Source organism: Oryx dammah, unplaced genomic scaffold (genome assembly GCF_014754425.2).
Source record: "Oryx dammah isolate SB20612 unplaced genomic scaffold, SCBI_Odam_1.1 HiC_scaffold_21, whole genome shotgun sequence".
Taxonomy (NCBI): Eukaryota; Metazoa; Chordata; class Mammalia; order Artiodactyla; family Bovidae; genus Oryx; species Oryx dammah.
This window is the reverse complement of record NW_024070205.1, coordinates 29,673,873-29,701,247: the sequence shown is the minus strand read 5'-3', so window position 1 is coordinate 29,701,247 and position 27,375 is coordinate 29,673,873. Positions and strand designations below refer to the sequence as shown.

General features: G+C 59.7%; 3 protein-coding genes across 28 annotated transcripts in view; 1 reads left to right on the top strand and 2 right to left on the bottom strand.

Annotated features, from left to right (window-relative positions):
• The window catches only part of LOC120880608 (cyclin-dependent kinase 11B), a 41,475-nt gene extending 31,584 nt beyond the window's left edge, over positions 1 to 9,891 (top strand). For 5 of the 10 annotated variants that reach the window (XM_040264052.1, XM_040264049.1, XM_040264051.1 and 2 more), the window contains 14 exons: positions 4,087 to 4,223; positions 4,586 to 4,708; positions 4,985 to 5,317; positions 5,505 to 5,570; positions 6,088 to 6,266; positions 6,978 to 7,068; positions 7,559 to 7,680; positions 7,862 to 7,967; positions 8,177 to 8,298; positions 8,376 to 8,483; positions 8,566 to 8,682; positions 8,773 to 8,921; positions 9,011 to 9,200; positions 9,282 to 9,891. In XM_040264052.1, coding sequence (XP_040119986.1) covers positions 4,087 to 4,223; positions 4,586 to 4,708; positions 4,985 to 5,317; positions 5,505 to 5,570; positions 6,088 to 6,266; positions 6,978 to 7,068; positions 7,559 to 7,680; positions 7,862 to 7,967; positions 8,177 to 8,298; positions 8,376 to 8,483; positions 8,566 to 8,682; positions 8,773 to 8,921; positions 9,011 to 9,200; positions 9,282 to 9,374 — 1,936 coding nt within the window. In that variant the 3' untranslated portion in view covers positions 9,375 to 9,891. The remainder of the gene's footprint in view (positions 1 to 4,086; positions 4,224 to 4,585; positions 4,709 to 4,984; positions 5,318 to 5,504; positions 5,571 to 6,087; positions 6,267 to 6,977; positions 7,069 to 7,558; positions 7,681 to 7,861; positions 7,968 to 8,176; positions 8,299 to 8,375; positions 8,484 to 8,565; positions 8,683 to 8,772; positions 8,922 to 9,010; positions 9,201 to 9,281) is intronic. The other 5 variants (XM_040264055.1, XM_040264053.1, XM_040264059.1 and 2 more) reach the window with 2 other exon arrangements.
• Positions 9,892 to 10,302: 411 nt separating this feature from the next.
• MMP23B (matrix metallopeptidase 23B) lies at positions 10,303 to 12,618 on the bottom strand. The gene is made up of 8 exons (XM_040264119.1): positions 12,430 to 12,618; positions 11,984 to 12,120; positions 11,763 to 11,902; positions 11,531 to 11,698; positions 11,002 to 11,166; positions 10,815 to 10,925; positions 10,614 to 10,740; positions 10,303 to 10,522 (listed from the first exon to the last, which is right to left on the bottom strand). The coding sequence occupies exons 1-8, from the start codon at positions 12,586 to 12,588 to the stop codon at positions 10,348 to 10,350; spliced, it is 1,182 nt and encodes a 393-aa protein (XP_040120053.1). The 5' UTR covers positions 12,589 to 12,618; the 3' UTR covers positions 10,303 to 10,347.
• Positions 12,619 to 14,216: 1,598 nt separating this feature from the next.
• Positions 14,217 to 26,407, bottom strand: MIB2 (MIB E3 ubiquitin protein ligase 2). 17 transcript variants are annotated; one of them, XM_040264074.1, is made up of 20 exons: positions 26,182 to 26,407; positions 24,615 to 24,770; positions 20,661 to 20,916; positions 20,409 to 20,580; positions 20,158 to 20,275; positions 19,377 to 19,483; positions 19,001 to 19,195; positions 18,705 to 18,847; positions 18,494 to 18,601; positions 17,405 to 17,509; positions 17,160 to 17,322; positions 16,949 to 17,082; positions 16,715 to 16,863; positions 16,473 to 16,629; positions 16,220 to 16,380; positions 16,004 to 16,130; positions 15,684 to 15,917; positions 15,134 to 15,312; positions 14,732 to 15,066; positions 14,217 to 14,555 (listed from the first exon to the last, which is right to left on the bottom strand). In XM_040264074.1, exons 3-20 carry the CDS (start codon positions 20,676 to 20,678, stop codon positions 14,317 to 14,319), a joined length of 2,844 nt encoding a protein of 947 aa, XP_040120008.1. In that variant the 5' UTR covers positions 20,679 to 20,916; positions 24,615 to 24,770; positions 26,182 to 26,407; the 3' UTR covers positions 14,217 to 14,316. The 17 variants fall into 17 exon arrangements, with proteins under 17 accessions (XP_040120008.1, XP_040120005.1, XP_040120003.1 ...); XM_040264071.1 differs by lacking the exon at positions 20,158 to 20,275 and having other exon boundaries at positions 14,732 to 14,797; positions 14,873 to 15,066; positions 18,494 to 18,589; positions 26,182 to 26,405; XM_040264069.1 differs by lacking the exon at positions 20,158 to 20,275 and having other exon boundaries at positions 14,732 to 14,797; positions 14,873 to 15,066; positions 26,106 to 26,404.
• Between the last annotated feature and the right edge of the window lie 968 nt (positions 26,408 to 27,375).

Sequence of the window (27,375 nt, the reverse complement as noted above, 5' to 3'; positions counted from 1 at the left end):
TGCACACCTGGGGAAAGCCTTGGTGCGTCTCAGAGCATCAGCTGAGCAGAATGTTCTGGACCAAGTGGGGTTTCAGCTCCAGGCAGTTACCTCCTTGGACCAGAGCTTTCCTCTCTGCTGGTCGTTAGGGATGGGGTTAACAGGACTCGAGTTCTGGTTTTTAAAAGCCCTTGTGGGCTGAAAAACCCAGTTCAGTTCAGTCGCTCAGTCATGTTGGACTCTGTACCCGACGGATTGCAAAACGCCAGCCTTTCCTGTCCATCACCAACTCCCAGAGCTTGCTCAAACTCATGTCCGCCGAGTCAGTGATGCCATCCAACTATCTCATCCTCTGTTGTCCCCTTCTCTTGCTGCCTTCAATCTTTCCCAGCATCCAGGTCTTTTCCAACCTATCGGGTCCTCCCATCAGGTGGCCAAAGGATTGGAACTTCAGCTTTAGCATCAGTCCTTCCAATGAATATTCAGGACTGATTTCCTTTAGGATTGATTGGTTTGATCTCCTTGCAGTCTAAGGGACTCTCAAGAGTCTTTTCCAGTACCACAATTCAAATGCATCAATTCTTCAGTGCTCAGCTTTCTTTATGGTCCAACTCTCACATCCATACGTGACTATTGGAAAACCATAGCTTTGACTAGACGAACCTTTGTTGGCAAAGTAATATCTCTGCTTTTTAATATGCTGTCTAGGTTGGTCATAGCTTTTCTTCCAAGGAGCAAGCGTCTTTTAATTTCATGGCTGCAGTCACCATCTGCAGTGATTTTGGAGCCCCCCCCAAAATAATGTCTCACTGTTTCCACATTTTCCCCATTTATTTGCCATGCAGTGATGAGACTGGATGCCATGATCAGTTATTTGACTGTTGAGTTTTAAGCCAACTTTTTCACTCTCCTCTTTCACTTTTATCAAGAGGCTCTTTAATTCTTCTTTGCTTTCTGCCATAAGGGTGTTCTCATCTGCATATCTGAGGTTATTGATATTTCTCCTGGCAATCTTGATTCCGGCTTGTGTGTCATCCAGCCCAGCATTTCACATGATGTACTCTGCATATAAATTAAATAAGTAGGGTGACAATATACAGCCTTGGCATACTCCTTTCCCAATTTGGAACCAATCCGTTGTTCCATGTCTGATTCTCACTGTTGCTTCTTTACCTGCATACAGATTTCTCAGGAGGCAGGTAAGGTGGTCTGGTATTCTCCTCTCTTATAGTTCTAGTTTGTTGTGATCCACATAGTCAAAGGCTTTGATCACTCAATAAAGCAGTAGTAGATGTTTTTCTGGAACTCTCTTGCTTTTTCGATAATCCAGCGGATGTTGGCAATTTGATCTCTGCTTCCTCTGCCTTTTCTAAATCCAGCTTGAACATCTGGAAGTTCTTGGTTTATGTACTGTTGAAGCCTCGATTGGAGCATTTTGAGCATTACTTCCCTAGCATGTGAGATGAGTGCAATTGTATGGTAGTTTGAACATTCTTTGGCATTGCCTTTCTTTCAGATTGGAATGAAAACTGACCTTTTCCAGTCCTGTGGCCACTGCTGAGTTTTCCAAATTTGTTGGCATATTGAGTACAGCACTTTGACAGCATCATCTTTTAGGACTTGAAATAGCTCCACTGGAATTCCATCACTTCCACTAGCTTCGTGTGTACTGATGCTTCCTAAGGCCCACTTGACTTTGGACTCCAGGATGTCTGTCTTTCGTGAGTCAGCACACCATCATCGTTATCTAGGTCATTAAGATCTTTTTTGTATAGTTCTGTGTATTATTGCCACTTCTTTTTAATATCTTCTGCTTCTGTTAGGTCCATGCCACTTCTGTCTTTTATTGTGCCCATCTTTGCATGAAATGTTCGCTTGGTATCTCTGATTTTCTTGAAGAGATCTCTAGTCTTTCCCATTCTGTTGTTTTCGTCTATTTCTTTGCATTGATCACTGAGGAAGGCTTTCTTATCTCTCTGTGCTATTCTTTGGAACTCTGCATTTAGATGGGTATATCTTCCCTTTTCTCCTTTGCTTTTTGCATCGCTTCCTTTCTCAGCTATTTGCAAGGCCTCCTAAGATAACCATTTTGCCTTTTTATATTTCTTTTTCTTGGGGATAGTCTTGATCCCTGCCTCCTGTAGGATGTCACAAACCTCCATCCATAGTTCTTCAGGCACTCTATCTATCAGATCTAGTCCCTTAAATCTATTTCTCACTTCCACTGTATAATCATAAGGGATTTGATTTAGGTCATACCTGAATGGTCTAGTGGTTTTCCCTACTTTCTTCAATTTAAGTCTGAATTTGGCAATAGGAGTTCATGATCTGAGCCACAGTCGGCTCCTGGTCTTGTTTTTGCTGACTGTGTAGAGCTTCTTCATCTCTGGTTGCAAAGAATATAATCAGTCTGATTCCGGTATTGATCATCTGGTGATGTCCATGTGTAGAGTAGTCTCTTGTGTTGGAAGAGGGTGTTTGCTATGATCAGTGCATTCTCTTGGCAAAACTCTGTTAGCCTTTGCCCTGCTTCATTTTGTACTCTTAAGGCCAAACTTGCCTCTTACTCCAGGTATCTCCTGACTTCCTCCTTTTGCATTCCAGTACCCTATGATGAAAAGGACATTTTTTTTTGGTGTTAGTTCTAGAAGGTCTTATAGGTCATCATCAAACCATTCAGCTTCTTCAGCATTAGTGGTTGGGGCATAGACTTGGATTACTGTGTTATTGAATGGTTTGCCTTGGAAACAGATCATTCTGTCATTTTTGAGACTGCACCCAAGTACTGCATTTAACTTATATGGAGAGTACATCATGCAAAACGCCGGGCTTTATGAAGCACAAGCTGGCATCAAGATTGCTGGGAGAAGTATCAATAACCTCAGATACAGATGACACCACCCTTATGGCAGAAAATGAAAAGGAGCTAAAAAGCCTCTTGATGAAAATGAAAGAGGAGATTGAAAAAGCTGGCTTAAAACTCAACACTCAAAATACAAAGACCATGGCATCCGGTCCCATCACTTCATGGCAAATAGATGGGGAGACAATAGAAACAGTGACAGACTTTATTTTCTTAGGCTCCAAAATCACTGCAGATGGTGACTGCAGCCATGAAATTAAAAAACACTTGCTTCTTGGAAGAAAAGCTATGACCAATCTAGACAGCATATTGAAAAGCAGAGACATTACTTTGCCAACAAAGGTTCATCTAGTCAAAGCTATGGTTTTTCCAGTAGTCATGTATGGATGTGAGAGTTGGACCATAAAGAAAGCTGAGCACTGAAGAATTGATGCATTTGAACTGTGGTGTTGGAGAAGACTCTTGAGAGTCCCTTGGACTGCAAGGAGAACAGTCAATCCTAATGGAAATCAGTCCTGAATATTCATTGGAAGGACTGATGCTAAAGCTGAAGTTCCAATCCTTTGGCCACCTGATGGGAGGACCCGATAGGTTGGAAAAGACCTGGATGCTGGGAAAGATTGAAGGCAGCAGGAGAAGGGGACAACAGAGGATGAGATGGTTGGATGGCATCACTGACTCGGCGGACATGAGTTTGAGCAAGCTATGGGATTGGTGATGGACATCCATTTCTTCTAAGGGATTCTTGCCCACAGTAGTAGTTACAGTGGTCATCTGAATTAAATTCTCCCATTCTTGTCCATTTTAGCTCACTGATACCTAAAATGTTGATGTTCACTCTTGCCATCTCCTGTTTGACCACTTCTAATTTACCTTAATTCAGGGACCTAACACTCCAGGTTCCTATGCAGTCTTGTTCTTTACAGCCTCAGACTGTGTACCTCCATCACCGGTCACATCCACAACTGGGTGTTGTTTTCTCTTTGGCTCCTTCACTTCATTCTTTCTGGAGGTATTTCTCCACCCTTCTCTAGGTGCATGTTGGGCACCTACGGACCTGGGGAGTGCATCTTTCACTGTTGTATCTTTTTGCCTTTTCATACTGTTCATGGGTTTCTCAAGGCAAGAACACTGAAATGGCTTGCCAGATGGGTAGTTTATAAATGCAGCAAAAAGCACTGAGGGCCAATAAGAAAGCTTCCGGTTTCAGGGGTGAGAAAAGATTTGGCGTGCTCCTGTTCTAGGGACCGCCTCGAGCAGTTAGAGAGGAAGCGAGAACGGGAACGCAAGCTGCGGGAACAGCAGAAGGAGCAGCGGGAGCAGAAGGAGCGGGAGCGGCGAGCCGAGGAGAGGCGCAAGGAGCGTGAGGCCCGGCGGGAAGGTGGGCGAGGCCCCGGAGGTGGGTGGAGCCTGGGCGTTGGGCGGTGCGGGAAGGTAGAGGAAGGCTGAAGGAGGGCAAGGTGGGTGGGGCGAGCGAGAGGGCTAGGTGACACTGCAGGTCCCCGGGTGTGAGCTGTGCACCCTGGATAGCCATGTCTGGTGTCCACCTGCCTAATGACCAGTGGGTGATAGGCCTGGGCATGAGGAGGTGGGTTCTGTCCCCTGCCTTTGACCAGTAGAGAGCAGTCTAGAATGCCCACGTGGGTCCTCTGGGGGCTTCCTGGGCTCCTTCCCGGGCTGTAGGCGTGTGTGCGCCTAGAGGAAAAGGGGCCTGCCCCTAGCCCCTGTGCTGTTCTTACACAGTGTCTGCACATCACCGGAATGTGAGAGACGACTACAGCGACAAGGTGAAAGCCAGCCACTGGAGCCGTAGCCCACTCCGGCCTCCTCGTGAAAGACCTGAGCTGGGGGACAGCCGGAAGCCAGGTAAGGCTGCACAGTGCCTGCGGGCCCAGTGTGGGGTGGTCTTTGCTAGGGGGACACCTGAGCTCAGAGACTGGCTGATGCTTCACAACATCACAGGGTGCTGCAGTACCTGTGTGTGTGAAGGGCTATTTGTGTAAGTTCATGCGCTGGAGGATTTGAAGACTTGTGTTCCTCCCAAGTGTCTATAGATGAGCTGGTCCTCTTATATGAGAAGTACCATCTAATGTTATTTTAAAACATTGCCCCACATTCACCTTCAATGGTTTATTTTATAAGTGAAAGAAGAGAAAGTGGAAGAGAGAGACCTGCTGTCCGACCTGCAGGATGTCAGCGACAGCGAGAGGAAGACCAGCTCCGCTGAGTCCTCATCAGGTGACTGCTCACCCGGCCCTGCCCAACTTGGCTACCACAGGGCCAGCCCCAAGTTCACTGCCGCCTGTTTTCTTCCTAAAGCGGAGTCGGGGTCAGGTTCTGAGGAGGAGGAGGAGGAGGAGGAGGAGGAAGAGGGGAGCAGCAGTGAAGAGTCGGAGGAGGAAGAGGAGGAAGAGGAAGAAGAGGAGGAGGAGGAGACTGGAAGCAACTCTGAGGATGTGTCTGGACAGTCAGCTGGTGAGCTCAAGCATGAGGCTTAAAGTGATAGAAGCTTGGAAGTTATACAACAATAAAGTCTAAGTAAACAAATAACCATCTTGAAAATGCCTTGCTGACTGGGACCACGTGAGACCCCCAGTGATCATGTGAGGGCCCTTTGCTACCTCTTGTAGAGGGTCTTAGCTGACACCTGTTTCTCTTGCAGAAGAAGTGAGTGAAGAAGAAATGAGTGAAGATGAGGAGCGAGAGAATGAGAACCACGTCTTGGTTGGTGAGAAGCCCCCAAGTGGTGGTTCACCTCTTCCTTGTCCACCTCTGACCACGGTGCTTGACCCATGTCAGAGTTGTGGTGGGACTGTGACCCACAAATAACCCTTGTCTGTGGTACATCCCACCCAGAAGCCACAGGGGCACCCAGCTGCTATGTCCAGGACCCAGCTGCTGGTTCCCTGGGCACCCTTCTGGGGGCTGCTCGGCCTGGACATTGGGACAGGAGCTAGAAAATGCCAGCTGGGCTCTGACAGACCAGTTACTGGCCTGGGACTTTGTGGTTTCCGCCAACAGCCAGGCCAAGGCCTTGGGCCATTGGACACCAGTTCTGGGCCGGCCTTCTCAGACAGCTGGTCATTAGCTCACAGTGGTCCCGGCCTGGCCAGTGGCCGCAAGACACAGCGCCCTCTGTCCAGGGCAGTGTGACACAGTGTGTCCTGGCCCCCGGAGGCTCTCGTGCTCATAGTCCCCCCGAGACACTTGTCTGTCTCTGGTTCTGAAATTGGGTTTAATTTCAGAAGTTCCAGAGTCACGGTTTGACCACGATTCTGGAGAGAGTGAAGAGGGGGAAGAGGAGGCGGGTGAGGGCACCCCCCAGAGCAGCGCCCTCACCGAAGGGGACTTTGTGCCTGACTCCCCAGCCCTGTCGCCCATCGAGCTCAAGCAGGAACTGCCCAAGTACCTGCCCGCCCTGCAGGTGAGCAGCCTCCCCTTTGCTGCCCATGGATAGGGCTGGTGGCTGAGAGCAGAAGCTGGGTCCTCACTGTGGGTGTCTATCCCTGGCCAGGCCTGGCCCCTAGCCTCCGACATATCCCCTGTCACGGTTTGGTCTCTTGTCCAACAGGCTTGCTGGAGGACAGCTCCCGCAACTGCAGCCAGGACTCCCACAAGGGGCCCCATGCATAAGAGTCAGGCCACCTCGTGTGCAGTCAGCTCTGCAGTCACTTCTGCCTCGGCCTGGGCAGATGGGCCCTAGACTTCCCTTGCCTTATTGCCCCGTAGGGGTCAGAGGGCAGTGGTGCGCATCGCCCTGCAATTCAGTAACCTAAGTGCTGCAGGGAGTGACTTGGGAGAGGGTTAGGTCCCAAGAGGGTGAGGGCCCAAGGTGCACTGAGGGTGCCACTGCTCCTGAGGGGCTGCTGCGTCAGCTGAGGGTGCAACACAGAGGGTCCCTGCTGTCTTGGCATCATCTTAGGATCAGTGGCTAGAGGTGTGGCGGGGGGCCAGTGCCCAGGGCCCGCTGTTGGATAGAGGGTGCCTGCTCACTGAAGGAGCGAGCAGAGGCTGAGAAGATTATTGCTCCCGGGTCCTGCCTGAGCACCATCTGGGCCTCTGGAGATGTCTAGTTGAGGCTTTGCTGTGGGCTGTGAGCCTGGCTACCATGCCCTCACGCTGGTGCCTCCCCTAGGGCTGTCGGAGTGTGGAAGAGTTCCAGTGTCTGAACAGGATTGAGGAAGGCACCTACGGGGTGGTGTACAGAGCAAAGGACAAGAAGACAGGTGGGATGCAGCCCAGGGTGGTCCCCCACAGGGAAGGAGGTGTGGGGCATGGACCAGATGGCCCAGAGTGCCAGCCAGCACCACAGGCCCCTGGCTGTGTACAGGGCCCTGTCACCATCAGTGTCAAAGTCACTGGCCATAGTTCCTTCTGATCCCAGGGGTCACCCCTCCCCTGGTACTGGCCCTCACGGGGCCTCACGAGGCTGGTGCACACCTGAGCAACTGGCTCTTGGCACCCACAGAAGTCAGCCTGACCAAGAAGCCCTGTGCTGCTTGTGAGTATGGAGTCCACCAGGCCAGGCCTGGAGTGATAGCACCTGAGCAGGTGTGTGCCCGGGGGGCAGGGCCTCAGAGGCCGAGGCAGTCCTCTCTGAGCCCCCAGGGAGGCCAGTTGGCCACGTCCTGTGATTCCGGGAGACAGCCATAAACGGGAGCATGTGGGTAGAAGAAGGTCTCCTCAGTGTCCGTCTTGCGGGGACTTTCTTTTCAGATGAAATTGTGGCTCTGAAGCGACTGAAGATGGAGAAGGAGAAGGAGGGCTTCCCGATCACGTCCCTGAGGGAGATCAACACCATCCTCAAGGCACAGCACCCCAATATCGTCACCGTCAGGGTGAGGCCCACGCACCTCTGCCCACAGGGCCCCCAGGGCAGCGCCCCTAGAGGCCATCACACTTGGGGGGTCCCTGCTGTGTCACCAGCTGTCCGGCCCTGGGATCTCACGTCTCTTGGGAGCGCCAGTGGCAGCAGGGGTGGCTGGGGCCCTGACCCCTTGGACCTGCTGTGTTTCCTAGGAAATTGTTGTGGGCAGCAACATGGACAAGATCTACATCGTCATGAACTATGTAGAGCACGACCTCAAGAGCCTCATGGAGACCATGAAGCAGCCTTTCCTGCCAGGTGGGTCCCAGTCAGTCCCATAGGGTGGCCCTGGACCCACATCCCCTGAGGGATGTCCCACCCTCGGGCTCTTGGGGTGGGGGGTGGGGGTGGGGCTGCTGACCTTGAACTGTGACCCTATCCCACTGGGTGCGCATATGCTGGAACAGCCAGTGGCTGCCACGGCAGCGAGTAGCCAGGCACCAGCCCTGTGCTGCCCGTTGCCACAGGGGAGGTGAAGACGCTGATGATCCAGCTGCTGCGCGGAGTGAAGCACCTGCACGACAACTGGATCCTGCACCGGGACCTCAAGACGTCCAACCTGCTGCTGAGCCACGCGGGCATCCTCAAGGTGAGCCCTGCCCGGCGGTTGGGGGCAGGACAGCTCCCGGCCTCAAGCCATCTGCAGCCCACCCTCTCCCCTCGTAGGTGGGGGACTTCGGGCTAGCACGAGAGTACGGGTCCCCTCTGAAGGCCTACACCCCAGTGGTCGTGACGCTGTGGTACCGAGCCCCCGAGCTTTTGCTGGGAGCCAAGGTGAGTGTGGGTGTTCCAGAGCCCCCGGGGCATGCCAGCCCTCAGCCCCCTGAGCGCTCCCTGACTCCTCCCTGACCCCCAGGAGTACTCCACGGCCGTGGACATGTGGTCAGTGGGCTGCATCTTTGGGGAGCTGCTGACTCAGAAGCCACTATTCCCTGGGAAGTCAGAAATCGATCAGATCAACAAAGTGTTCAAGGTAGGTACCTGCTGGGGGCAAGTGCAGGTGCCCAGGCCGGGCCACCCTTCCCTGCATGACCTGAGTGTCTTGAGATGCTCCCTCTTGTAGGACCTGGGCACCCCCAGTGAGAAAATCTGGCCTGGCTACAATGACCTCCCAGCTGTCAAGAAGATGACCTTCACCGAGTACCCCTATAACAACCTTCGCAAGCGCTTCGGGGCTCTGCTCTCAGACCAGGGCTTCGACCTCATGAACAAGTGCGTCCTGCCCTGCACCCCACCCCTGCCCACCTTGGCCCTGCCCCCACGCTGCCCCATTGGTGGCACATAACGCCTTTTTCTCCCAGGTTTCTGACATATTTCCCTGGGCGGAGAGTCAACGCAGAAGATGGCCTCAAGCATGAGTATTTCCGCGAGACCCCCCTCCCCATCGACCCCTCCATGTTCCCCACGTGGCCGGCCAAGAGTGAACAGCAGAGGGTGAAGCGAGGCACCAGCCCGCGACCTCCAGAGGGAGGCCTGGGCTACAGCCAGCTGGTAAGGGGTGGGCAGAAGCTGGGGAGAGTCCCCGAGGCAGGGCTGGCCCAGCCTGGGCCCTACATGTCACTGTGTCCACAGGGCGATGACGACCTGAAGGAGACCGGCTTCCACCTCACCACCACAAACCAGGGGGCCTCGGCTGCGGGCCCGGGCTTCAGCCTCAAGTTCTGAGGTTCCCAGCCAACCTGGACCCACCTTGGGGAGCACTGACCGCGCAGGCGTTGGAGGCGGTGTCTGGTCCAGACTGTGGACCAGGGTACCACTGCCATAGGGCTGCCACGGGTACAACCTCAAGTCTTGGACTGCTGGCCTCATGGAGTTTTCCACGTTTTCTTTTTATTTTATCTTGGCTTGTAAATTTGTAGGATTAAATCACATTTTCCTTGTTGTGGGAGAAAAGGCTGTACTTTTTCATATGACTTGGACTTGCCCTGTGAGGGGAGGATGGGTGTTCGTACCCCCACACACTTGGCCACAGGAGGGCCATGCCGGGCGGTCACCGCTGGGACTGGGACCAGAGCTGTGGAGATTTTTGTAGTTTTTAAATCTTCAGGCTGCTGCTGGGGCACCTTCCTGCTCCTCAACGCAGGGCCCCCAGAACCAGGCATGTGAACTCTCAGCCACAGTGGGTTTTTGTACAAGGTTGTTAACTGTGTTTTAAGATGTAGTAAAATATTCTTGGAGGAAAGGTCTGGTATGTTCTTCTTTGAGCGGCTAGTCCTGTGCTGGATCCTGAGCTAGTGCTCCCTGGGGGTGCGGGGAGCCTGGGCCCCCACACTCTTGATAGGAGCGGGGGATAAAGGGTGGCCTCCAACCCCACTTGGGCCCATCTCTTCCTGACTTGGAAGACCTCCAGCTACTAGTCTGGCTGGACAGGCTCTCTGTCTGGGGCCCCCACCTCCTCCAAACTAGTTCCTTTTGCTGGTGCCCCCCGCCCCGCTCCCCAGCTCACCCCACTCTTGCAGCCACGGGGGCCCTGCCTCCCCAGCACTCAGCAAATGCCAGATTTGGCTCCAGTGGTCAGCCCGCTCAGCAGGCTCCCCACCCGCTGGGCGCAAGAGCAGCCGCCCACCCTCCCAAGAAAGGGCAAGGAGACTTGAGAGACAAAGTGTTTTATCAGCGGCCTCAGCCCCGAGGGCGGCGCTCAACTCCGCACGCGGATGCGCCAGGAGTAGGTGCTGAGCACGCGCTGCCGCCGGCGCACCACACACGTGTAGGTGCCCTCATTGATGGCATTGGCAATGATGCTCAGGTGCGCTTCGCCCAGGGCCAGGTAGCCAGGGTAGGAGAACTCTAGCGGTTCCTGGTCCTTGTACCAGCTGCGGAGAGGGAAGAGGGCTGGGCAGGGAAGGTCCTGCCCTCCCCTCTTCGTCCCCCGCCCCCAGTCGGGTGCCGGGGCGGGTCACTCACTATACTTTGCCTTTCTTGTGGAGGATCTTCTGACCGCAACGGAAGGTCACATTCCTGCCCTCGGGCACCAGCTTGGTTTTGGTCCTGGGGGGCGGCGGGGTGGCGGCCACCGTGGGGAAGGGGAACTCTGCTCGGGGTGGGGGAGCCAGATCAGCGCCGGGCGCCCCTGCGCACCCAGGCCAGGGGGACACCCGACCTCACCATAGCAGAAGTCGCAGCTGCTGGGGCACAGCCTCTTCATGAGTCGCCGGCGGGCGTCGCAGAAACCCCTCCGCGCCCAGGACGCGCACACAAACAGCCGGTCCAGGCAGCCTGCGGAGGCAGACTGACCTCAGGACGCGCCCGCCCCCGCCCGCCTCCCGCAGCCCACCGCCGGCCTGGCACTCACCGTAGAGCCGGTGAAGCCCCCACAGCTCGTCCTGCGACAGTGCCTTCCAGCCGCGTAGCGTGGCGTTGAGGTGCATGAGCGCCCGGCCGTGCTGGGAGTGCATCAGGCCCAGCGCGTGGCCGATCTCATGGGCCGCCACGTGCACCAGGTCGGTGAGCCACACGCCTGCGGGCCCGGCCGGTCAGCGCCCGGTACCCGGCCCAGCACCCACCCCCACCCCACCTCCTTGCTCCCCGCGGCCTGCACAGCTGCTGCAGCGCAAGGAGCCTCCCCGCCGCAGCCATGGAAGATAAGAATGTTCCAGGCCGGCTAGGCGGTGAGCTGGCCCCCAGGAATGCGGCTTCGGCTCCGGCTCCAGCGGTGTGGGGGTGGGGGGGCTTCAAGACTCCCGGAACCCAGGAGGCCTACGGCCTCCACCCAGCCTCCCCTCCCCGCCAGCCTGACCCCAAATCCCCTACACGACCCCTCAAAGATCCCCGCTGTTCCCACCGTGGTGGAGGGGCCCCATGGGAGGTCAGGACCGCGTCACCTTTCTTCCAGCTGTAGCGCGTGGGGCCCAGGACCCAGTACTCGCTGTCGTCAAAGTGGATGCCGCCGTGTGGGGGAAAGAAGGCGTGGGCCAGCTCGCCCGTGGGGCCGTCGAAGCAGTGGTGCAGCGGGGAGACCAGGCAGTCCGTGTGGTTGACGGGGTAGAAGCCTGGGGGAGCACGGGCCTGAGAGAGGGCCTCTAGGTGGGGCGGGGGCAGGGGCACGGCGCCCACCTATGCGGAGATCGCTGGGCTGCTCGGGGGCCACTTCGCGGAAGCTGAAGGGGGACACGTCACTCCACATGCGGAAGGCGGCGGCCAGACCCCGCCGAGTCTCGCTGGGGCTGAGCAGGTTCCTCGGGAAGGAGAGGATCCTGGGGTAGGAGTCACGGTCAGTGGTGGCGGCCAGGAGACACCGTGCTTGCACCCCCCACCTTCCAGGGCCAGGGCCGCACTTGTACGTAAGGTTGAAGTGTTCCCAACGCAGCCTGGCCGGGGTCAGCGTGTAGCGGCGTCTGCGGGGCGCCGGGGGTTGCGGCGGGCCGAGGTTCCCGGAGGCCAGGACGCCCGAAGTCTGGGGCGCAGCATCTCCCTTGAAGGGAAGCAAGTGCTCCGTGGGGAGATGGTAGGGACTGTCCCCAAGCCCCAGGTCGCGAGGAAAAGGGCCTGGAAGGGGGGCGCGCTCCAGGGAGCGCTGATGGCTGTTTCTAGTTTTCTACCCCGAGCCGGGTTTACTTAACAGAAAGAAAATGTTACTAAAAACAAGCCCGGTCGGAGTGGGCGGAGCTGGCGGCAGATTTGCCCCCCACCGGCCCCTCCCCCCGCATCCGCGGACACGCGGACTCACGCCGGGATCGCGGAGCCGGGGCCGGACCCACCCCGTTCCCGCGCCCGCTCTCACCTGCGCTGCTCTCGCCCCGGCCCCGTTCGCTGGGGTCCCTGGCCAGGCCAACAGCACGAGCGCGGGGAAGAGGCACAGCGCGCCCAGCACAGCTCCAAGCCGGCGGGCCCGGTCGCCGGCCCCCGACGCCGCCGAGGGGACGCAGGCCCCGCGGCCCATGGCGCCTGCGGACTCGCTGTCGGGGCTGGGGTGGCGGGGCGGCGCGGCAGCGGCTCGGGTTACAGCCCCGGGGGGAGGGCACGCGGCCGCCCCTGAAGGGAACCAGCTGGCCGCTTACTGTCGGGAGCACCCCCGCCGCCTCCAGTCTGGGGCGCAGGGACCTGGGCCTCTGGGTCGGTGGCGGTGGCCTGGGCAGGGCCCGCTGGGCGGGGTCACTTGGCAGTGGGGGGGCGAGGAGGGCCCCGGACGCCAGAGAAGGGACAGACGCCAGGGACTCAGGCTTAGTCGGGAGTGTCAGCTGGGGTCCCCATACTCGCTGGAAGTTTAATGACTCGGCAGCTTTTCTCCCAAACGGAGTCCCCCCAAGCCCCTCGACACTGCATGAAACCCGGCAGTGGAACCTCCATCCTGGTCAGCTGAGGACACGTCCCCCGCAGGCGCTGGCGACAGGGACCCCGCAAGAGGGGAGGGACGCGACGGGAGGGGACGTGGCAAGTGAGTACCAGGCTGAGGAAGAGGGACGGCGCCTGCGGAGCGAGGTTTGTGTGCCAGGAGGGAGAGGGACCGGCAGGGGCCAGCGGGAGGACCTGGCGGGCGACAGGGAAAGCGCACAAGGTGCGGGGGTGGGGGCCATAGGGAGCCAGGAATCTGCACTAGGCGCTCCCTGCGGCGCGCAAGGAGGACCGAAGTCTGGACAGTTCTGGGTAGGGGCTGGGGGCCGGGTGTCCTGAGAGCAGAAGACTCGACGGGACGGCTTTCAGGCTGCGCCTGGCTGAGGAGCCGAGCTAGGCTGAGGGGAGGCGAGGGCGCCTCTGGGCTGGGGGAACCAGTATCCAGGGCCGGGCGAGAGGCCCGCCGGGGCGGAGCGGACTGCGGGAGGGGAGACGGGATGGGGGCTGGGGAAATTGCTCCGAGTGGAGAGGCGCCCAGCCAGAGGAGGCCAGGGGTGCGGGCCCTCCCCATTCTCCATCCAGGCTTTGAGCCCAGAGTGACAGTGGCGCGCCGGGCCAGCAGGGTCAGCGCCAAGTGGCTGGCGGGCAGCCTTGAGGCTCCAGGGGAGCATTTTGGTGGTTCTTGGAAAGCGCCCGGCCGCTGGGTCCAGACAAGGGCAGTCCCCCTTCCCCCACTTCATGACTAAGTTCGAGCCAACACACCGAGCCTCTCTCCTGTGTCCTACCATCTCCCCAAATCCGTATTCCGCCTCTCAAGCTCAGCGGTCCTGGGACCCTGCCGGGGCTCCTGGCTTGAAACTGGAGGCCTCGCCCAACTCCCCACTTAGCCAGGACCGCACAGCCTGCTGCGAAACCGGGTCCTGCTTTAGCCAAAACGCGTCTCTGTAGCCCACCCAAGGAGCCGGGAGGTGGCTACTGCTGGGGTTTCGGTCCACTCAGTACCCCCGGACGACACCACAAGCCCGGGCCCCGTTCTTTCTGGCCAGGGTGCGGGCAGCACTCTGGACCCGTGAGTCTTGGGAAGAAGGGCAGAATACGGATCGGGAAGAGGCCCTGCAAGGCCTCTGGCCAAAGCGCAGAACGCAGTGCTGGGCCAGCGGTGTAAGGGGTGCAGTCAGAATGGTCCCCGGTGGGGGACCTGCACAGCCCCGCCCCAGACAGGCAACCAGGCACAAAGTCCAGCAATCTTTTTATAAAACACAGAGAAAGGGCTTGCGAGGGCGGCTGCGGGGCATGGCCCCGGAAATAGGCGGGGGCGGGGGGGGGGGTGCGCCGGCTACACGAAGATCTGGATGCGATCGCGGATGGGCTGGCGGCAGATGGGGCAGGCGCTGAGCGCCGCGCCACAGGGCGCGCACGCGCCGTGGCCGCACTGGAACACGAGGCGGATGTGGCTGTCGATGCAAATCGGGCAGGTGATGCGCTCCTCCATCTGCCGGTAGCGGCTCTGCAGCTCCTCCACCAACTGCCGCGGTGGGCCGGGCGCGGGGGCCGCGCTGACCACCTCTGTGCCGTCTGCGGAAGAGGTCCAGGTCAGGGGCGGGGGCTCGGGGCTGAGGTCTTGCGAGAGAACCGCGAACAGAGATGTGAGCCACGACAAGGGGCGGGGCCGTGGACAGCGGGCGGGGCCGCGGGCGGGTGCAGCGGCCCACACCTGGGGGCAGCGGGGCGGGGCGGGCGCCGGGCCCCACCTGGGCGCAGCTTCTTGCTGATGACCACCTGGCACCTGATGCATTTCTTCATCCTGCGCGCGCACTCTGCGGGGGGAGGGCACGGTTGAGTGAGGGGCCGTCCAGCCCGGCTGCCGCGCCCCCTCCCCACCCCGCACTCACCCTCGCACACTGTGCGATGCTGGCAGGGCGAGAACAGCACCAGCAGCGCCAGCTCCGAGCACACTAGGCACTCAGCGGCCTCGGGCCCCGTCGGCGCGGCCACATGCAGGTTGGTCACAGTGTTCGGAGCACTGAGCACCAGTCTTGGGCCCTGGGCTGAGCCCCCGCTGCCACCGCCGCAAGCCTGCCGCTCCCTGCGTGGGGACAGGGGTCTTGAAAGGGCCCGGAGTTTCGAGCCCGCCCCCCGCCCCGCCGGCTCACCGGAAGCGCTGAGCACAGCCCTGCAGGGCCTTGAGCAGGCGACCCTCAGCAGCCAGGTCCAGGGGGCTCTGGCCGCGGTGGTTGGCGTAGCTCAGGTCGGCGCCCTCCAGCGCTAAGAAGTAGGCTATTGCCGCGCCCGCCGTCAGCTCCGCGCTGCCTGGAAGGCCCGAGGCCTGTAGCTGGATGGCGGGACAGACGCTGTCACGTGAGGGTGAGCGCCTGGGAACGCTGGTCTGAAGGGAGCCTCCGCTGGTATCTGACTGCAGAGGCCTGAGCACCTGCCCCCTGAGGCCCCTGGAGCCGGAGGCAAAGGGCCCCACTAGGCAGCTGGTGGCATGGAGACCAACACTAGACCCCACTCCCTCTCCCCAGATGGTCAGAATCTCAGGAACACTGGGCCGGCAGTGGTGACCAGGGTCGCAGAACCACTGTGGCCCAGACGGCCCGCCCTACGAGGCCTGGTCCGGCCATCCTGAGGGCAGAGAGGGCAAAGGAGCCTGTGGCCCAGTTATGTGCCCCCTCCCCAGCACCCAGAGTCACGTTTCCTCACCCTGGACAGCAACTGCAGGGGACCCGGGTCCCCTGCACCCCCATCAGCTACCAGAGGCAGCATTTGGTGGCGCTGCAGGGCCACGTGCAGAGCCGTGTCCCCTTCCTCATCCTCGGCGTTGACGCTGCAGCCGGCGTCCACCAGCAGTGGCACCAGCCCCACGTGGGCCTGCTGCACAGCCAGGTGCAGCGGGGACTGCAGCTTACGGTTGCGAGCGTTCACATCACAGTGGCCCTGGGGAGGGGTGGGCACGGGCTCAACCCAAGGACCCTGGGGGGCCCTGACACCCCAGTCCGCGGCCCAGGGGACTCTGTCCACACCTCTTGGATGAGAACCTGGGCCACCTCCCCGTGGTTGTTCAAGGCAGCCAGGTGCAGTGCCGTGAACCCATCCTCCTTCTTGGCGTCCACCAGCTGCCGGGCCCGTGCCAGAATCCTCCTGACAGCTCTGCGGGAGCAGGGAGATGCCTCTGGGGTCAGGGGTGACCAAGGGTGGCCCGGTGGCACAGCAGGACCTGTGTGTCACCCCCAACTCACAGTGTGTGGCCTTTGAGGGATGCATGGTGCAGCAGGGTGAAGCCCTGGCTGTTGGTGGCAGTGACGTCGATGCCTGGCACCTCGGTGAGGACCTCCACAATGCCGCTGGCACCAGTGCCCGCTGAGATGGCGCAGTGCAGGGGTGTGTCAGCATGGGCATCCTGCCGGTGGTAGGCCAGTGATCACTTGGCAAGGAGGTCTCAGCCATGACCTCCTTGACCCCAGGGCCAGAGCCAGGGGACCCAGCACTCACAGGCAGGTTGACATCACAGCCAAGCTCACAGAGGACCTTCACCACCTCCAGGAAGCCCCTCTGCACGGCCACATGCAGTGCTGAGCTCCGAGTGCTGTTCAGAGCATTGGCCCCACAACCCGAGCTCAAGAGCACCCGGGCAGCCTCGGGCTGGTTCCTGGCAGGAGAGGAAGCAGGAGGGGCGATGTGCCCGCCGGCTGGACCTGCAGGCCCAGCCCCCTTGCACTCTGGCCGGGCCTCACCCCAGGGCGGCGTAGTGCAGTGCCGTGTTGCCCTCGTCATCTGGCAGGTCAACGCCTGCCTGAGCCTGCAGCAGCAGCCGCACCAGCTCCACCTGGCCTAGGTAGGCAGCCATCTGCAGGGCAGTCCTGCCCTGATTCTTGGTGTCCACCTGCCAGGAGAGGCAGAGGGTCAGTCCCTGGCCCTCAGCCCCCTTGCTGGGGCTGTCTGGGCCGGGAGGCAGGTCTCGGGCTCGCCTGTTCCGGGTGCCGCCGCAGCAGGTCCAGAGCCCGGGCCATGTTGCCCAGAGCCACCTCCACCACCAGCCTCCCTGGGTGCTCCGAGTCACTCTTCTGGGCTCGAAGCTTGTCCAGGACAACACTCAGGGAGCCTGGGGAGGGTGGGGTTGAGGGTCAGTGGTGGCCAGGGCAGCCCTGGCCCAACCAGCTGCTCACTGGATGCCCTCACTTTTGTTCTCCCGGGCTCGCCCAGCTACGTCCAGGTTGGCATCTTCCTCAGGCCGGTAGGCCACCAGGCAGGAGGGGCTGAAGGTCCACAGCTTCCCACTGACCAGCACACCCACGTTCCCGTCTCCGAAAACCTTCAACACTCTCCCAATGCGGCCCAGAGCCTGAATGAGGAGAGGGTGGGGTCACAGGCGTGCCTCCCAGGGGTTAGTGTGATGGGCATGGAGGTAGGCGTGGGGGACTCACAGGGGCCATGTCATCGGTCCACTCCCCATGGCCAGCCTGCAGCCGCTTCACCATGTCAAGGTCGTCGATAACCCGCACCACCTCACCCACCAAGCAGGAGTTTTGCTGAGTGACAGAAGAGCACAAGAGAAGCACGTGAGGGGCCCCAGCGGGCATGGTTGCCCAGGGTCGGAGAGCAGGAAGGCCCCCACCCTCGTTCAGCTCCACCTCACCAGGACCCCAGCCCCTGCCTGAAAACACAACCAGAGTCTCACCCAATAAGGGTGACAGGTGACCAGGACAGCCCTGCCGGCCCAGCCTCAGAGCCATGGGGGTGACGGCCAGAGTCAGCTCAGGGGTGTTCAGGCTGGGGCAGGCCTGACCACGGGCTGGTGAGGGGGCGGGCAGTACGGCCAAGACCAGCCCAACTCAGCTTGGAGGAAGGGCGCCAGGACAACTGGGGGCAGAGCCTGAACATGGCAGGGCCAGGGGCTGCTCCTCCCGCACCCCAAACCTTCCCTGGCAACTTTCTCCATACCTGTGCCCTCACCTGCACAGACAGAACTCACTGTATAAACCACCTGTCCTGTGACCCCGCCACAGCCCCTCCTTGAAGGCCCACATGCCCCAGGGGTCCCCAGCTCGAGCTGAGTGCTGGCTCCACATTCTGTCCAGGGGCTGTCACCGGATGCTCTGCCACCTGCCCTCCACCTCCTCCCTCCTGCTTCTGAGAAATACTGCTTCTCAAACAGCTTTCACCATGCCCCACCACCCTGATCCAGGGTCCACCCCTGTCCTAAGGGGCCTTCCCACCCTTTTGGCGGCACCCATAGGAGCATTCTAGGAACTCTGCCCAACCATGCCACCTGCAGCCTGTGAGGCTCCCCTGGCCCGGACACACAGTGGGGCCTGGTTTGCCCCCACTTCCAACAATGCCCGGGGCCTCCCCTTCACATCTAGGTCCCTCTCCCTGGACTGAATCCCCTTCAGACCCACCAGGCCCTGACCTCGTCCTTCAGGGCCAGAGGAAGGCACTCCCAGGGCCGAGCGGGTACATGAAAGGGGGTGCAGAAGTGAGCAGAAGGGGCTCAGCTAAGCCCCCCCATGCACCTTGGTGAGAGCCCCAGGGTGGAAGGTCCAGCGGGTCTCGTGGCTGAACTGCACACGCACGTCCCCACGGTCTGTGATGCGGTGCACGGTGCCCGTCTGTCCGATAAACTGTGGCGGGTCATGGAAGCGGTGGCCAGGTGGAGCAGGAGGGCGGGGGGCCAGAGGACATGGGGAGGGTGGGCATGGGAACTCACCAGGTGGGGCATCTCACCTTGGCCATCCGGGGGTTCCACCCGCCGTGGCCTTCCTGCATCTCCCTCAGCACGTCTGTGTCCAGCAGACACTTGACCTTGTCCCCACGCTGGAAGGTCTGGCCATCAGCACTGACCCTGCGCTGCAGCTCTGCAGGCTTGCCTGGGGGTGGGGGGTGCAGCAGGCCTGGCTCAGGCAGTTCCTTCTGCCTGCACTGCTCACCTCAGTGACTGCAGAGACCACCCCCGGGCCCAGGGCAGGACAGAGGGCAAATGGGGGGGGGGGCGGGGCACGTGGTGGACGGCCCGCCCATACCAAGCCTTGGGAGGTGCTCCCTGTAGTAGAAGCCGCCAGCTGCCTCGCCCACACACTTGAGGTCCACCTTGCCCTTGTGGCCCACACGGTACACGTTGGTGGTGCCATCAGCCCATGTCACACTGGCCACACTCCGGCCTGTCTCCACGTCCCAGCCACGGATGTCCACTACTCGGCCTGGCTTCCCTTCTCCTCCTGGGAGACAGTGGCCCGCACCAGCAGGGTAAACCCACACCACAAGGATGAGCCACAGCTGGCAGCAACCGCCCCCCCCGATTCCCACCACCCCCACTCAACATCCTGTGAAACCCCCACCTCCCTGCCCTCTCACTCACCATCCTATGAGCCCCCCACCTTCCCCCCGGCCCCCACTCACCATCCTGTGAGCCCCACTCCCAGTCGGGGCCCCGAACCACCTTCGCCCCCTGGAAGATGCCCCTTAACGGGATCCTTGGGAGGCCCTGGCGGGGACTCAGCATGACCCTACGGGAAACAGAGTAGGTTCCAGGCCATGAAGGGCAGTGGTGCCAGGAGCAGGCCCTATGCTCTGCCAGCCCTGCTCCCCATTCCCAGCCCCGAGTCTCTTCCCCTGGAAGTGCAGGGCCCCCAGGCCAATGCCCTTCACACTGGACCTTGAGTGGGGCTGCTGACTGGTTCCCTCCAGGGGCCTTTCATGACACCAGGTTGGATGGGTGCTCCAGGCCCACCCTCACCACATGGTTCCTGTGTGTGGTCACACCACATCTGCCACCTCCTGGAGAGCTAGGTATCCTGTCAGAGCTATGCCCAGAGCTCAGCACCCGGCCTGGCCTGGGGAGGGTTCAGCATGTGGGAAACAACGGGCATGAGGAAGGCAGGCCTGGCCAGAAGTGTCGGATGGCTGCTCCCAGCTCCCTCGCTAGCCAGCACATCCCTCCCCGCCATGGGTGGGGGTGTCGAGGAGGCGAAGGCGACAGTGCAGGTGGCAGGGGTGCACCTCTGGGCGCCCATCCGCCCTAGCGTGGGCCCTCCTGACCACAGCAGATGCAAGCAGCACACCCCACGCAGGCCACTCTCAGAGCCCCGGTCAGGCAGCACTGGGGGTGCCAGGGAGAGCCTGGCGAGAGGAGGGGACAGGGTGAGAGGAGGCACCATCCACAGCACCGACCTCCGCGGACCTGCTAGGTGGACACAGTCGCCTTCTGTAGGGGGTGGGGGCTGGTGTCAATGCCCAGGCCCCTGGGGTGATCGTCACCCTGGTCACTCCTCCAGGAAATGGCTCAGGACAGACTTGACCTGCAGCAGAGCAGTCAGCAGGAGGCAGCTCCAGCTCTCCCGCACCAAGGCTCGTCGTGTGTCAGAGGCATTCTCAGGAGGCCCTGGACGCTTGCAGGTGGGGTGGGACACTGGGACGGCCGGGGGGACTCACGGGCGCGAGTGGGCCGTCTCGTAGCGCTCGAAGGCGTGGGCCAGGTCGTGCTTGTTGTGCATGTAGCACTGCGTGCAGAGATCGTAGTCGAAGCAGATACGGCATTTCCAGCGCATGCCCCGCAGCCCGTGCTTCTTGCAGCAGTCGCAGATGATGTTGGGGTGGCGGACACCTGCAGGGCGCAGCGTCAGGAGCACCGCCGGGCCCCGCCCCCAGCCCAGCTCCGCCCCAGCCCCGCCCCCAGGCCCGCACCGATTTGGGCGTTGTCATAGAGCAGCAGGTCGTGTGCGCCCTGGTAGCCCGCGCGGTAGTTGGTGCGGGTGCCGTGGTCCCACTGCACAACCACCGTGCGGTCGGGGGTCGAAGGGCTGCCGTGGCGGCCGAGCTCCACCACCGTGCCCACGCCGCCCTCGCCGCCGTCCTGCTGGCCCCACTTCCAGTCCACGCCGCGCACCACGCGCATGCCCACCTGCACGCCCGCTTGGGGGTCTGGGTCCATGGTGGAGACCTGCGGGGAGAGGGGACCATCGGGCCACATGGAGAAAGCCACACGAAGTCACACCAGAGGACTGCCAGGGAGAGGCAGAAACTAGTGTGGGGGAAGAGCACGCAGGAACGCCCTGGGGCTGGAGGGCAGGTGGGACACCTCTCTGGAAAGGGAGCCTCCCCCAGCTCCCCTCCTCCAGCAGCTATGGGGAGCTGCAGCAGTAGTGTGGGGGCAGTCCTGGTGATGGGACTGCAGATCCCCAGGGACCAGGGAATAGGATCTGGTCAGGAGGTCTCCAGGCCAGCAGATCAGGTTCTGGGTGGCTGGCATGGGGTGAGGGCAGGGGGGCCCACTAGGACTGCAGACATCAAGCAGCAAGGTAAGACAAAACTTTCTGAAGAAACACTGGCCAGCACTTAAGACTGGAGAGGCACAAAGACCGTGTACCCAGAGTGAGGAAAGAACCTGCTGACCTCATGCACAAAGCAGACTATCTGACAGAAAACAGGAAAACCCGAGGACAGGTGCCTTCAGCACCTAGCACACTGGGGGGCTGATGCGACCCACAGCCCGGTGAGCGGTGCTGCACCGTCACTCGGGCCTCACTGCCGGGCCTTCTTCTGAGAGGTCTGGCCTGGCCACCCCAGGCAGGCCCTGACGGAGGTGGCACTACTCACAGCAGTGCCCGCCTTGCAGGCTCAAGGGTGAACCAGGTCCTGACAAGATTTACTTTCAAGGTAGCACAACCCACCACACTACACAGCAGAGCTCACAAACAGATGCTGAAGGAGAGGAGCCGTGCACCTGACCCCACCGACAGGAAGCTCACAAGCAGAACAAGCCAAGCCAGGGCGTGGGAGAAAGGGAGACCGTGGCAGAGCCAGTTATGGGGGCTCGGAACCGGGGACATGCTATTTCCTCATCTGGGTGCCAATTACATGTGTGTTCACTTTGCAAAGCTGGATCACTCATGACCTGTGCCTCCTGGCTTTATGTGATTCCTCAATAAAACTGGTTTAACATCAATGGATTTGAACAACCACCAAGAGTTTAAAGCAACAGGACCTGAAGTGAGAGGGGACTCGGGGGCCCCCCAAGACAGTAATGAAGAGGGAGGGGTTTCAGGGCCCCAGGACAGTAAGGGAGCAGTCACCCCTCCATCTCTGGAGACTGCCTGACCAGCAATGAGGGCCCCAAGGCCGGGGAAGATGCAGGCCTGGATCCCTGAACGAAACTCATTGCACTTCCTGTGGCTCCTGGAAGGCCAGAGGAGGCCCGGAGGCCTGCTGGGATATAGCTGCTCCCTCTAGTGCCCAGTGGCCCAGAGCAGCCATAGCCCGCCAGGACAGCCCAAGGCTCAGCCAGCAACAAGGAAGGAAACCCACAAATCACCCCTGCACCTGGACCACCCCCTCCAACCACAGCCCAACAATCAGCATCCCAGGCCTAAGCCCACAGGTCACCTGATGGCCACCCTCTGTCCAGTCTCACCAGCAGGCCAGTGCCTGGCAGAGGGTATGCAGGGGAGGGGCACTGCCTACAGGGCAAGGCTCCTGGGCCACACCCAGCCTAGAGTCCAAGTGAATGACCCTCAGATTCTCAGTGGTATGAACTGCTCAGCCAGCTCAGCCTTCTGCGAGTCCTCCTCCACCCCTACAGGTGCCTGTGCCCACTCCCTCCTCACCCCGCCCAGGACTGCCAGGGCTTCCAGATACAGGTGGACCATCTGAAATGACGAGTCTTTCAAACTCGATGCCCAGTCTCAGCAAAACACCCTGCTGCTCCTTCACCTGGACGGCTGCCCCACAGGGGCTGTACGGCCTCCTGCTCCCACTGCCCTCCAGCTACCCTCCCCCCATGGCCTCTGGACCCACTGAAGAGGGGGCACCAGGGCTTTTCTGTCCTGCTAGCCACAGCAAGAAGCTCTTGGGTGCCAGTGAGCCCCAGATAAGGGCAGGGCCTGTGGGCTGCCGCCTCGTCAGAGGGCTGTTCACATGTGGCCTCTGCCTCCTGCCTGGTGTCTGTCAGCAGCTGCCACTCACGTGCAAGCGGGCAGGGCAGCCCAGCCTGAGTCAGTGGCCCAGTGGCAGAGAGGAGGTGCTGCTCTTCAGGGCACAGGCCCTCCTTCTGCTGGGAGCCTCCAGGATTGCCATGGCTCCTGGGCAGTGCTGAGCTGACCCCTACTCTTCCCAGGCGCTCCTGCTGAGCTAGTCAGCCAGGCAACCACATACCCAACAAGTGTGGGCAGACAGGCAGCGAGAGTGCCTGCTTGCAGGGGACATGCCACCTGCAAGGCCCAAAAACTGGCCTGGATTGAGATAAAGGGGCAGGAAAGGACGCTCTCCCAAGAATCAGCACCACAGTTATTCTGTAGCCTGTGAGCCCAGCCTCTCAGCCCACCTGGCCAGCCGCTGCACCAACCCTTCCTGTAGGCCTACAGATCCACGGGCCATGGGCTGCAGACTGTCTCCAACAAGACTTAGGGTGACTGGACATCTTAAGTAGGAGAGCAGGTGTGGCCAGTGCCTGGCTCTGCCCTCAGGGGGATGGGCAGAGAATGGTCAGGAGTGGAAGGTGCCCAGCAAGGTCTGTGGGAAAAGAGGACCAAGTCTCAGCCAGCAGTGGCTCCACTAGGTCACCAGCAAAGTCCAGCCTGTCACAAGAAGTGCCTCTGACCAGCACCTGTCGTGTGCACATCCCTGTTTATAGCACACCCAGACAGTTCTCCAGTGCTGGCCAGCAACCTGCCACGCTCTCTAAGTATGTGCCCCTGGGAGCCCATTAGCCCACTGGGGACAGAGCTGAAGAGACACGCTGAGCCTCGGGCTTCCTCCTGCTCAGACTAGTGCCCCTGAAGAAGGACAGTGGACAGAGAAGAGCAGTCCTCCCTCCCCTCCACACTCCACCCCGGGTGCCCAGGTGGGTCCTGTGCCTCAGCACCTCCATCCAGCCTGGCATCACCCCAGCTGGGTCTGAGCAGGGCCCCCAACAATGCCCCCTGCTTGCCCTCCTGGCTCCCAGACCTCAATGCTCAGGCACAGCATTGTAGGACCCCTGTGAAGCAGCCCAGAGGCTCTCCAGGCCTCTCTGCTACTCTGCCACCTGCCTCCCTGCCTGGTCTTTGTCATTGTTGTCACCAGGACCCAGGGGATGGCCATTTGTGCTCCATGTGACCCCCAGGTCCCCAGCCCTCCCACTATCAGGGCTCACTATCTTACCTCAGAACGTCTCCCAGGGTATGAAGGGAGGGGATGGCAAGTGGGGAATGGACCAGGGTCAGGGGAAGGGAGAGGATAGGGAAGAAGGGAACTCTTGTTTCAGTGAGAAATTCACCCAGAGAGCTCTTCCTTTTTCTCCTTTTGGCAGAAACACTGTACTCTGACATCTTCCTCAGAGTGTACAACCCAGGCATCTGGTGGCATTAGAACCCCCAAAGGGTGTCGCTGCAAACGTTTATGATGACCCTGAGGGTTTCCCAAGTGGTGTAACGGTAAAGATTTCTCCTGCGAATGCAGGAGACACAGGAGATGGGGGTTCTATCCCTTAGTGGAGAAGGTCCCCTGGAGTAGGAAATGGCAACCCACTCCAGTATTCTTGCCTGTAAAACTTCATGGACAGAAGTGCCTGATGACCAGCAGTTCATGGGGTCGCCAAAAGTTGGACACAGCCTAGCGCGAACAAACACAGAGGCACTCAGGGCATGAGCAGCTGGCACTTACCTTAGTGTATATACCAGCCTCTTGTCAGCATCCCAAATGCTTAGCTGCTGTTTCGCGGGTCACAAGTTTGCTCAGCCACCAAGATTTCCTGTTGGAGATTGGAATCCATGGCTGACACAGAGCACAGCAAACCAAACAGGTAGAAAGTCAGCAGGTCTGGGGAAAAATGGGTTTTAAAAGGCAGTCTTACACTTTTAGCATTTACCATCTCAACCAAATGGGTGGACACCTGGGTCTGCTCTATTGGTTTACTAGTTTCTCTTTGGAAGGCAGAAGTATTTCTAAAGCACATGTTTAGACAGTATAGAAATAAAGTATTTGCACTATTTTGATTATTTTATGAAAAAAACTTTACAAAGCTGCAAAGAGTAAATCCCATTTAGCTAGGAAGTTGGTAAACTGTCTTTATTGAGAAGAATCAACTTGGGTGCCGACTGCTGGCCACCAGAGATTGCCACTCCTTTCTGAGCACCTCCGGCTGGTCTAATGACGGTGTTTAAATCCGCACCACATGTGGTACAGTCAACTGGCAAGACTTGGCGAATCACAGGCTCGGGTCATGTGGCAGCTCTGGCTGAGGCCGAGGTGGACATCCTGAGTGGCCAGGGAGTCTGGCCTGTCAGTCACCTGCTGGAAGAAGGCCTAAAGGAAGTAGAAGGCGGCCATCATCCTAATTCTGGTGACCCAAACAGAAGCCCTCAGGCTAAGGCAGTCACCACCCAACCACTGCACAGGGCCAGTCTTGGACTGGAGCATGACATTCAGAAACTTGTTGCACCTGGAGCAACAGGCCAGAGGGAAAGGCGAGAGGAGAGGACCCGCCAGGAATGACCTGCTGTGCCAGTGCTTCCACTGCAACGGTCCTGCAACCCCTGCCCCGCTGAGGCCCACCAGGAGCCTGTCTGGCACCTTTACTTATTTTCTCTATCGGTTCTGAGCTCAGAAGGAGAGAGGCAGGATTATTCACACCCCAACACCCTAGACACATTCAAAAACAAGCAAAACCTCTCTGACGTGGCATCAGACAAAATCTGAGCCCCTCAAGAGCTCTCTTATCTAGCTGTCCAGTCGCCCCCTGCCCGCCTACATACAGGTGGGCTGCAGCCCTGAAGCCTGGAGACTTGGGGGCTGGCCTTTAACCTTCGGCTCAAGCCCTGAGCCACCGACCCTGCGGCGGCGAGGGGGATGCCAAGACGCACAATCAGCGGCTGGTTTGTCTACACGCCCATGCACGGCCCACGCTCACGACACCAGAGCTGCACCAAGGGCCTGCCTCCTACCCTGCAGGGCTCCGAGGGTCTAGGGCCACCGGGGTAGGGACCGGAGGGCTGGCAGACCCGGCTCAGCCGAGGTCAGCGCCCAGCGCTGCGCCTTGGATCCAGCAGCTGGCCTGCGGGGGGGGCGGGGCTGGACAGGCTGAGCCGGGCGCCCACACTGAAAGTAACCCCTTCCTCACTCGCTCGGGTCCGTCCCGCCCCTGTCATTCGTCACCTTCCTCGGGAAACCGCCCCGGGCCCCCGCCGCTGCCGACCCCGGGCCTAGTAGCCTTGTCGACCCTTCCACTTGCCCGGAAGTTTGCGACCGGGCCGCTCTGCGCCTAGGCTCCGGGGGCCTGAGAAGCGCAGAGTCTGTCAGTCGGTCGGCTGCGGCCTCAGTGTGTGCGGCGGCCAACCCGCGAGCTAGACTGCTCTGAGCCAGCCAACCTGCCAGGTGCTCAGCTGTGCCGCGCAGCGCCAGGGTCCACTGGCTGAGGCCGCCCAAAGCCCGGGGCGCCAGGGGCTCAGGGGCCAACGCGAGGCCTGCCGGGACCCGTAGTCCGCAGCCCCCTGGGACCACGGCCGGGGGGCGGGCCCGAACCACAACTCCCAGGAGAACCAGCAGAGCCGTGATGTAAGGGGAGTGAGGGCTGAGCTACGGCCCTAGCCCCGCCCCGACAGGGAGGGGAGCCGCCAGCTTTGCTTCCGGGACAATAGTTCGGGTCCGCTCTCGCGTTTGACGTGTGCACACGTCGTGAAACGAATACAGACTGCAAACTACGGCAACTCTAGCGCCTCTCAACGCGTGGGGCCGCGGCCAGCGGGGCGTAGGGACACTGGCACCCAAGCCCCCGGCTTCCGAAGACTGCGCACGCGTACGCCGGGAAAGAGGATACCAGACGACCACGCCCCTATGGCGGAGGGGCGGGACCAGAGGCGGAAGTGCGTCACCCTCGCCCGGCCCTACGTGGCGCAGCTGGTTTCCGAGCCGCGTTGGGTTGCTGTGGAGACGGTTTGCTGAGCCTTCTGGGTGTAGCGATGAGGCGTTTTCACAACTTTTTTTACTTGATATATTTTAAAGTTAGAGTTACGCCAGTGCATGGTTTGTGTGTGTGTCGTTTTAATTCTCGCATAAATGAAGACAGTGTAAAACAGCTGTCACATGCCAGTCTCCCCCAGAAGCAAATACTTCCAACCCTTGTAATAGCTTTTCTTCTGACAGAAACATGTACGTTTCTCAGCCAGAGAAGACTGGGTTTTGATATATTAAATTTAGACATTTTTGGGACTTCCCTGATGGTCCAAAGCGAAAACAACGTCCAGTTGTGGATGTGACTAGTGGTGGAAGTAAAGTCTGATGCTGTAAAGAACAATATTGCATAGGAACCTGGAATGTTAACCCATGAATCAAGCTAAACTGGAAGTGATCAAACAGGAGATGGCAAGAGTGTACATCAACATTTTGGGAATCAGTGACCTAAAATGACTAGAATGGGCAAGTTTAA